This window comes from Chinchilla lanigera, unplaced genomic scaffold, assembly GCF_000276665.1.
Source record: "Chinchilla lanigera isolate Chin_1 unplaced genomic scaffold, ChiLan1.0 scaffold00081, whole genome shotgun sequence".
NCBI classification, from domain to species: Eukaryota; Metazoa; Chordata; class Mammalia; order Rodentia; family Chinchillidae; genus Chinchilla; species Chinchilla lanigera.
This window is the reverse complement of record NW_004955482.1, coordinates 4,723,389-4,734,007: the sequence shown is the minus strand read 5'-3', so window position 1 is coordinate 4,734,007 and position 10,619 is coordinate 4,723,389. Positions and strand designations below refer to the sequence as shown.

Genomic DNA, 10,619 nt, shown 5'->3' with positions numbered 1-10,619 from the left:
CCCCGTCCCGCCGGACCCCCGACGCCCAGCCCCGTGCGGGCGCCTTACCCTCTAGCTCCAGCCGCACGGGGGGCGGCTCGGGGGCCCGCTTCGCGGGGTCGGGGCCCGCCTGCAGGCGCCCCTTGATGTTGTACCGCCGGCGCAGCTTCCCCATGGCGCCTCAGTCCCGAGCTTCTCGCGGGGGCAGGACCACTGCGCGCCCCCGAGTTTGGCCCACGTGGGTACGCAGACCACCAACAAGCCGCGAGACTTCCGGGTCGCGCTCCCGCGAGAGCAGGGAATTACCGTGAGGTGGAGGCGGGGCCTGATGCTACGCGGGGCGGGGATAACAACCCTGGTGGGCGGGGTCTACTTCAAGAGGGCGGGATCTGCAGTCCCTGCTTGAGTTTCAACCGGAGGCGGTTGTAACGCCTTTCAAACTGAGTTTGCGAATCGGAATTACCTACTTCTAGTCAGGAGCTTGGAAAAGAGGGTTTATTTGCTTTTAAAATAAAACCTCTTAAAAAAATAAATAAATAAAATAAAATAAAACCTCGTGGTGACGTGAACTACATGGCGAGATCATGTCTTAAAGAGACAAAATCAAATCAAACCAAACCAAACCGAACCGAACCGAACCGAACCAGGGCCGGGGATATAGCTCAGAGGCACAAGCTCCTGTCTGGCCAATGCAGTGTCTTGAGTTCGAGTTCGATTCCTGGAACAAAATTAAAAAAATAAAATAAAACCCGTGCTGGCACTTGGGAGGCTGAGGCCGGAGGATCATTGCGAGTTCGAGACCAGCCTGGCCTACAAAGTGAGCTCAAGGCCAGCCTAAACTGCATAGCAAGATCCTGTCTCAAAAAGACAAAATAAAAAAATAAAATATAAAACCTGAAAAAAAAATATATGCGACCCCAATACAAACTTCCCCCATACTGCTAATCAGATTTTCTGGTTTTGCTACAGTACATGTGTGCACCACTACCAATGCATTAGTTGTATAGGCACCGGGTATTTCCATCACAGGACAGGTATATGGTGTGACAGAAGGCAGCTACTAGATTAAAACTCTCATTATGGCATTGCACTGCAGATAGAAGAGTTACAGCGCAATACTTTTTCTCTTAAATACATTAATTTGTTAAGGGCAAACGTTTATCTTCTCTTTTTTTTTTGAGCTAGGATCTCACTGCGTAGCCCAAGCTAGCTTTAAACTCGCGGCGATCCTCCTGCCTCAGCTTCCCAAGTGCTGGGATTACAGACGTGACCCACCACACCTGGATAAACCATTTTTTAATTTACTTTTTCTAGTTTTTTATTTTGTATTAACACCTGCTGCAGTACACATGATCACATTCCTGCTGAGGCTGATACATGAATATAACACATCTCCGTTCTGTTTTCACCCCCACACACACACACAAGGCCAACACTTAAATTATACAGCGGGGAGGGGATGTGCTAGGCCCAGGCCTGTAATCCCAGCATTTTGGAGACTGAGGCAGGAGGATCCCCATGAGTTCAAGATCAGTTTGACCTACACAGTAAGACCCTCTCTCAAAAAAATTTTTTTTTTGCTTTTCATTTTTTGAAGCAGGGTCTCACTATATAGGTCAGGCTGACCTTGAACTAGCAAACCTCCTGGCTTAGCCTCCAGAGTGTTTGGATTACAGGTGTCCACCACCACACTCCAGCTAGGAACTCCGTTTTTTAATTTTTTTTAGCCAGAGTCTCGCTGTGTAGTTCAGGCTGGCCTTGAACTCACACAGATCCTCCTGCCCTAGCCTCCCAAGTGCTGGGATTGCAGGTGTGTGCCGCCATGCCCAGCTAAATTTCCTACAGGAATGGAACTTGCAACCTCGCACTTGCCAGGCAGACACTGTTCCACTGAGCTATATCCCCAGCCCAGGAGCTCAAGTTTGAAAACCAGGTCCTGGCTGGGCTGCCCGCGGCAGTGGGGCCAGAACCCCACCTCTCCGGGGCTGACAGCAGCTCAGATGGCCCTCGCAGCCTGCGCAGTCTCTTCCCTGGGCGCTGCCGCTGCTCCGGGCCGCCTCTGGGCGTCCTCCACCCCTCTTCCCGCCTCTCCCCGCCCACAAGCTCCCCCGGCCCTGCTTGTATGGTTGGGGCAGAAGCTCATCAGGACCGCAGGCCCTGCACCCCGGATAGCAGGTCCCGATGAAGAGCTCACCTCTGAGGGGCGAAAGTTCGCCATGGGTGCATTTTTGGGGAGAGGGTGGCTGGTGCGGTGCTGCCAGTCCCGGAGCAACACGCCCACGTCTGCAGCGCTCCAGCCCCGGGAGAGCATCTCCAGGACCAGACCTCCAGGCCAGGGAAGCCGCGGCGCCGCCTGAGCGCCCCCTGGTGGCGGACCGCGGACCTCCCTGCACAGATGGGGAGACGTGAAGGCTTCTCTGTCCTGGGGGCCAGGGCCGGCTCCTGTCCTGCTCCCGCGCACCGGAACTTTCAGTGCCGGACTTGCTTGCCTTTGAACGCGAGGATCCTCGAACTGGCTCCTCCAACATGATACTTGGAGCATCTTGCCTCGCAGTTTAGAGATGCCCCCACCATCGGCCTCAGCGCAAGACCTGAGAGACAGGGCGTGAGCAGGGAGGGCCCTCCCAGCCCGCTACCGACCTCCCAGCCCGCTACCGACCTCCCAGCGAGGAGCTGTCCCGCCAAAATACCGCGAACACTCTCAGTTGTTTAGGAATCTGGGCCTTACGGTGGGATGACGGAGTGTCTCAATGTAAGGCCCAGATTCTTCAACAAAAAGTGCCCTCCCTGGGGTTCTTCTTAACATGGGACAGAGACACCCGTCCCCAAGGCGAGCAGAGGCAGTTCCGTCTGGGTCTCTAAACAGCTCTGAGGACTCTTTGGGAATGACTGGCTTCTGTCACTTGTGGACCCCATTTTAGGGGGTGCCAAAATAAGGCAATTGGGGGCCAGAAACTGAACCCTGGGAGTGTTCCCTGCTGTGGCTTGAGTCTATGTGTCCCTCCAAAGGCTCGTGCAGTCACTAGTGGGGCTTTTTCGGGTGGCTGGACCTGCTGTGTGAGGTGCTGGGATTAAGGGTGTGTGTGATGACTAAATCACTGCACTGATTGGTATGGTACAGTTCCGGGTGAATATAGGCAGAATATAAAGGGACAAAAGAAGCTGGCATTGTTGCCTGTAGCTTGGTGCCGTCTTGTCTTCTGCCCTGCTGTGGACTGTTTCTCCCCTGTGACAGCACTCGGCCTTGGAGCCAGCTGACTATGGACTGAACCTCTACAAACTGTAAGCCAAGGGGCTGGGGATTTAGCTCAGCAGCACAGCACCTGCCTGGCAAGCGCAAGGTCGTGAGTTTGATTCCTGGTACTGGGAAAAAACAAAACAAAACAAAAAAACAAACAAAAAACTACCCTAACCCTAACCTCCTTTAACTTTGGGTGTCCAGTGTTTTGTCTCAGCAGTGAGAAAGTTAACCAAGACATCCATCCCTTAGGTTGGGCCTTGATGCAGGCCCTGGTGTTAGAGATCCCGGGCCGAGGTAACCCTTTTTCTTTCTTGGTGGGTGAGAAGCAGGAAGTAACAAACCCAGCCTGGAAAACTGGCTGGTGGCTACTTTTCTAAGCCACTAGACGGGGGACAGAGGGCTGGCCCAGCTGCCTGTGAGTAATAGGGGTTACGGCATTCTTGGTCCAGGAAGCCTCTAAGATGACCGTGGGACAGAAGCTCTCATTCTAATCCCACACCATGAGAAGGTCCTGTACCAAACCCCCTGCAGAAGGTGTCAGTCTAACCCACCCAGCAGTACGGCACACGGCGGCATAATATAGACAGAGGGAGGGCCAGGGATATAGCTCAGCAGCACAAGCGCCTGCCTGGCAAGCACAAGGTCCCAAGTTCGATTACCAGTACAAGAAAAAAAAAAAAAGGAAATACAGACAGAGAGAAAGTTCTGCGGACAACTCTGGGATGACCTAGTGTTCTCTACGGAACAAAAGGCCACGAGTCTGATAGCTCACGGCTTTTATTGGTATCAGTCAGGGAGGTGGGTGGGGTCGAGGCAGAGTGTGTGGGAAAAGAAGCTGTAGGCAGTGGCTGTAAGGAGAAACAGAGCAGTTTTGGGCCAGAGATATAGCTCAGTGGCATAAGCGCCTGCCTGGCAATCACAAGGTCCAGAGTTTGATTCCCGGTACAAAAAAAGGAAGAAAACACCAGAGCAATTTTGTGCCAGGCACAGAGGCCTCCAATTAGCAATATAGGGAAGGTATAATTCTTTCTGAGTCCCATGGCCTCTGCTGAGATGTTATCTCACAGGCACCTGCTCGAGCCCCCATTCCAGCTATCGGCAGTGGGGGGCAGTTCTTGCCCGTGTGCTGTAATGAGACACACTGGCATTCTGGCCAGACTCCATCACATTCTTTCAGCCAATTAAGGGAACGTCTGTTTCAGTTTGGCCGGTTTTGCTTTTTTCGGGGGTTGGGTTTGAGTTGATTGCCGGGAAGGATGGGGGAAAGGGGCTCCATTTCTCAGGAGAGGGCAGCTTGGCGTCTCCCACAGTCCCATCAGGCTCAGGGGGCTTGTGGCTGGCTGGAGAACGCTCACTAACTGCCAGGCCACCCTCGTGGAAGCCCCAGACACCTCTTCTGGGTTCCACAGCTCTAAACCTGCCCTTTCTCCTCCCAGAGAACCAATGTGTGACACGACTGGGCCAGCCACCACGGGGAACCGCGCCCCCAGCCCTGACATGAGGAACCAGCCATTGGTGGGGTCAGCAAGCAGGGGGTTCACTGACAGCAGTGATTTCATAAAGCGGGGCGTCAGGCGGGCAGGTTATGCCGTGTCAGCCCCACCCGTGTCACTGAAGCAAGAGGACCCCCCCTGCCGGGACTTCCCCCTGAAAGTTAGAACATGTCGCCTTCACCAGGGCTTCCTATTTGCCAAGGAGGAGAAGTCAAAGGAGAAGAGAAACCCCCCGGGGAGCGGCTTGTTTCGTGTGGCTCCTTGTGCTATGTCCTGCTCCGCACCAGTCACTGCCGACGTGCTGGCCACAAGCGAGACCTCTGTGGGCTTGCTCTTGTCTTTCACCCGGGTCCCCTGTGGCGGCTCCAGGACTGCGCTCGGGGAGATGATGAGCGTCGATCACCCACACGGAACCGCGCCTCTGCCCTGCTGCTCTGGGATTCCCCCGAGCCCCCGCTTGGCCAGGTGCCGCTGGCTGCTGCGGCTCCCCCGTCTTGCAGAGGATACACTGCTGCACCCATCCCGGCTGGACTCCAGGCTGCTGGGCAGGTGTCCTTCCACCTCACACGTCGAGGGGACCGTGCGGTTCAGTTCATGTCCTCTGACAGCCTGTGTGAGCTCCCGGTCAGTGAAAGGACCAGGGTCACCTCGTCAGGGAGGGCTGCTTCCCTCCCCGGACCCTATCCAAGTGATCTCACTCGGGTTTCTCCCCTCACAAGCACCTATTTGGAGACCAATATCCATTCACACGCGGCTGAAGCTCCAGGTGCCTCCGTATAGAGAGGATTCGCCCCACCTTGGGCCGGGGATTTAGCTCGGCCGCACAGCACCTGCCTGGCAATTCCCGGTACGAGAATACATAAACAAATAAATAAATACAGAGGACTCAAGACAGGGTTGAGGTCAAGATTTGGGGACATTAAGAGATTGCCTCTGCGAACACATCCTTGAGATCACGCCTCTACCAGGCCACGCCAGGGTCCAGGGAAACCAAGCCTCACCCTGTTAAACCCGGTGTGGTTCTGGTCTCCGGACACACAGGGTTAGGACACAGGGGTCAGGCTATTGTCAAACGTGACCTCCAATTGTGTTTCTGTAGCCCCTGGAAGACTGCTCTCAGACCCCAGCAGGGACTGGCAAAACACTCGACTGAACAAAGACTGGTGGAACCCGAAAGGAATTTATACACTGGGAAAGTAGAGCTCCCCGAGCTGCTGCAGACTGGTTGTGGGCCTTTTCCTCCCCTGTCTACAGCTACCTGGCCTGGGGCTTTATCTGGTGGGGAAAGTGCAAGCGATCAGCCGCTGAAAACAATCTCTGTCTCGAGACTCAAGGACTTCCTGTGTGGTACTGATTCCTACTTGCCCAGCAGACTGGACAGGAACCCACACCCTCCCTGGTCTGGCTCCAGAGATCAACCTAGCACCTAGTACCCAACCCCTTCGGGTTCCTTCAGCCACCGGGATAAGAGCCAAGGGAGCCACAGAACCCATCCCCTCCCGGCGGGTCTCATGGTGTCTGGAAGGCCTGGAGGAGGAGGCTCACTGCTCCCCTCTCCCGTCGGCGAAAGTTGTCTGGGGACCTGACAGACGCTGAGGTGCAGTCGCCGGGGTGCTGCCGTCCTCCAGGACAAAACCGGAGTGGGGGGGGGCTGGACCTCCTGATGCTGAGACAGGTGGACTACTGTGCTTCCGGAGGAAGGGTGTGGGCCGCACGTGGATCAGCCAGGGCTGCGAGAAATGCAGTAGGAAAGCTCGCTGACCACACTGCGGGGACCGCCCGGAGCTGGGGCACCGGGATTCCGCTCAAAGCCTGCACTTGGGCATCCAGGTCACCGGGCCTCGGGAGTGCTTCTCGCAGCCTGCGTGCACCGCATGGACTCTCTCTTAGCCAGATGTGTTCCTCCTTGTCCAACAGCCATTAAACTGCAGGTGATGATACGATCCCAGGGCCAACACCCGCCTCCACGCCCAGAACTCACCACGGAGGGCTCCGTGGCGGACCAGGGAGGACGAGAGCTCGGCGGTCCCCACCCCCGCTCAGCAGGGAGCGGCTAGAGCAGAGGGACGGGTGGTCCTCAGTATTCCATAAGGGGTCTCCGGGACAAGGACCCTGGGGGAGAACAATATAGATAGTGGAACTGGGGCTATGGACCACTCCGCTCCATTCTCCTGACCCTGGGCAACACCCTACAGCCAACCCTTGTGCTAAGGCTTGGTGCACAGAGGCAGAGATAAGACAAGCAAAACGCCCAAGTCTGCCCCGGAAAATCCCCGAATTCCAGTCCAGGACGCATGCGCACCGGCCCTGGCGGCATGACATACGGTGGCCTGTCTTCACCTGAGCTCGCTCAAGGCTCACGTGTATGGAGGGGATCTCCTACCGCCCTGGCATCAGAGGGCTTTGTGGGAAAGGGTGCGTGGCTGACAAGATTTAGCACTTTCGGGCTGGGGATATAGCTCAGTGGCACCAGCGCTTGCCTGGCAAGCCTGGAGTCCTGAGTTTGATTCCCAGTACAAAAAAAAAAGACTTAGCACCTGTTAATCATGCTGTCAATCACGCTCTGGAAGACCCCCCCACCCGGAGGGAGGCTCCCAGAATCCAAGCAAAGTTTTAAACCCCTCCATGTTAAGCCCTCCGCTCTTGGGGCACTTTGCTTTTGCAGGTGTGAGCCGGCTCACTCTTAGCGTACTATCTATCGCCTTAATAAACTTGGCTGGTTTTCCTGACCATCCTGCGCCAGGCCCAGTCCTTTGTTCTTTGTTTACAAGGACCTAGGAACCTGCCGCATGCTCTACGACCCATGGTAACACAGAGCACGCCTGTGGTCCTAACTTCACTGTTTTTCAGTACTAGGGATTGATCCCAGGGCCTTCACACTGAGCTACCTTACCAGCCCTTTTTTATTTGTTTATTTAGTTTTTGAGACCGGGTCTTGATAAGTCACTGAGTTGTCCAGGCTGGTCTTAAACGTGGAATACTCTTGCCTCAGCCTCCCAGAGTGCTAGTATTATAGGTGCATGCCACCATGTCTGGCTCTGAACTTATTTATTTATTTTTGTTTTGTTTTGTTTTTGTTTTGAGACAGGGTCTTGCTGTGTAGTTCAGGCTGGCTTTAAACTCACTATATAACCCAGGCTGGCCTCCAGTTTGCAGCAATCTTCCTGCCCCAGCCTGCCCAGTGCTGAGTGTACAGGTGTGCACCACCTCACCTGGCTTGATCCTAATATTTTAAAATGAAAACACTATTTTAGAGGCCGGACATGATGGTACATTGCTGTAACTTTTTTTTTTTTTTTTTTGCTTTTTGAGACAGGGTCTCGCTATGCAGTTCAGGCTGGCCTTGGGCTCACTTTGTTTTTTGTTTTGTTTTGTTTTTGTTTTTTTTTTCCAGTACCAAGAATCGAACTCATGACCTTGCACTTGCTGGGCAGGCACTGTGCCACTGAGCTAAATCCCCAGCCCCTTGACCTCACTTTGTAGCTCAGGTTGGCCTCGAACTCGCAGCGATCCTTCTGCCTCAGCCTCCCGAGTGCTGAGATTACAGCCGTGCGCTACCACGCCCAGCTTCGTGACTGTAATTCTAACACTGTAGGAGGTTGAGACAGGAGGATTGCAAATTCAATTCATTAAGACGCTGTCTCAGAATAAAAAATAAAAATAAAGTACTGGATATGTGGCTGAGTGTAAAGACCCCGGGTTCAATCCCCAGGACCACACACACACACACACACACACACACACACACACAAATTAATATAAGTTTTCAGAAACAGTGATAGGTCTACTACTTCAACCCTGACCCATACCATCTGCAAGTTTGTATTCTGTTTTCATTCCTTGGGTTTTTTGCAGGGAAGAAAGGAGCCGATCCCAATTAAATCTCAGTCTTGGTTCATTCATTCATTATTCTAAGTTCTGCACAGGCTTTTTTTTTGGTGGGGGTGTCTTTTGGAGACTATGCAGTGCAGGCTGGCCTTGAGCTCACTTTGTAGCCCACGCTGGTCTTGAACTCACAAAGATCCTCCTGTCTCAGCCTCCTGAGTGCTCGGATTACAGGCATTGCGTAGGCATTTTTTGAGGGAATTTTAAATTTTTTTTTTTTTGAGACAGGGTCTTGCTAGGTAGTTCAGGCTGGCCTCAAACTCAAAGCAGTCCTGTTTTAGCCTCCCGAGTGCTGGGATAATAAGCATGCACCACCATGCCTAGCTAAAAATTTTAAGCAAATGTCAAAAGCCAGGAGTGGTGGCACATGCCTGTAATTCCAGCACTCAGAAGGTTGAGGGTGGAGGATCCCAAATTTGAGCCCAGCCTGAGTCATCTAGCAAGACCCTGTCTCAAAATTCAAATAAAATAAAGATTGGGCATGCAGTTCTGTGGCACACTGCTTGCACTGCCTTTGCCACACCCTGGGTTCTGTTGCCAGTACTGAAAAAAAGAAGACGACAGAAAGCTAAAATAGTCAGGAGATAAGCACAGGCGGTTCACAGAGGGGTTAGTCAAATGCATGACAACCTTGCCAGGAATCTAAAAGATAAAAGCTGAAAAGTAAGTTACAGGGACTGTGGGGCATATATGGGGACCCCAGTGCCTTCTCCAGCACTGCAAAAAGAAAAAGAAAGAAAAGATATTCTTGTCGGGCATGGTGGCGCACATCTGTAATCCCAGCACTTGGGAGGCTGAGGCAGGAGGATTGTCACAACTTTGAGGCCAGCCTGGACTACACAGCAAGACCCTATCTCACGCCCCCAAAACAAGATAATCTTTTTCTCTGTTTGATTAGCAAACAGAGGCTTTATTTTGTACGTCTGGCCTTATTTGGTTTGTTTTAGGGTGTGTAGGGGAGAGAAACATTTCTGGTGCTCCTGTGAAGATTCTGTCATCCGGGCAATGGCATAAACCGTCGGTGGGTATTAAGTGCTTTAACTCGCGCCGAGCGCAGTTGTCCCACGGCCCAGGGCCTTGGAGGAGCGGCCGGCCCGAAGCTCCCTGGAGCTGCAGCAGCCCGCCGGCTCCGGCAGGCCGAGGGAGGGATCGCAGGGTGCAGAGGTCGCCTCGCTGTCCCAGAGGAAGGAAAGCCCGCCGCAAGGTCCAGCAGGGCCGCAGGGAGGGGTGCGCGGGCCCCAGATAAGGAGCTCGCCGGAAGCCCCTCCCTACCCTCTCCGGTGGAGGTAATCAGCAAGCCAAAGCAGCGTATTTTGTACTACCGGGACTTTCTCGGGTGCAAACAAGGTCCTCGCATGTGCTGTGGTTTCCCGGGGTCTGAGGTCCCCAGAGCCGATCGCCTCCCCTCGTTCCACCTGTGCACAGCCTTAGGGCGCCCGCTTCCTGGGCTCCGCGTTTTCCCCGCCCCCTTCCCGCGAGTGCGCAGACCTGGAGCCCCGGGCCCGCGCGCCCCGCAGCCGGCGCTAGGTGGCGCTGGTCCCCGCACCGCCTCTCGCCTTCTCCGACTCTCCCGACCCCCACTTCATTAAACGATGCGGAATGATGTTCCAGCTCTCTCAGCCTACACCGCATTTTAGCTGGAGTTTTGCCTGTTCCGTGGCTCCTAGATGCCCTGGGCTCAGGGGCGCAGGAGGATCGGATGGGCCGAGCTCCGGGGGCCGGTTTTGGGTACCCTGCTAAGAAATCGGCAGAGATGGCTCCTATGTGTTTCATGTCGCCCCATAAGTTGCAATCATTCACCTTGCCGAGGCTGTTGCAAGTTTTACAGGCCTGGGTTGCTTTTAGCGGTAAAGTTAAAAATAAACCTTTTTATTTTGCAAAACAAGAGGAAAAAGCCCTTCGGGCCGGGGAAGGCTTCCGGGGGCGTGGCAACGGTGTGCGAGGGGCGTGGCGTGGGCGGAGCGTAGGCCGAGCAAGGATGCGCCAGGCGCGGGGAGTGGCGTGGGCGGGGCTAGCGCCGG

The 10,619-nt window shown here is 54.3% G+C and overlaps 1 protein-coding gene across 1 annotated transcript in view; it reads right to left on the bottom strand.

Moving 5' to 3' along the window:
- The window catches only part of Dhx37 (DEAH (Asp-Glu-Ala-His) box polypeptide 37), a 21,035-nt gene extending 20,747 nt beyond the window's left edge, over window positions 1-288 (bottom strand). Inside the window, exon 1 of the mRNA XM_005403001.2 lies at window positions 49-288. Within this exon, the coding sequence (XP_005403058.1) occupies window positions 49-154 (106 nt within the window). The 5' untranslated portion in view covers window positions 155-288. The remainder of the gene's footprint in view (window positions 1-48) is intronic.
- Between the last annotated feature and the right edge of the window lie 10,331 nt (window positions 289-10,619).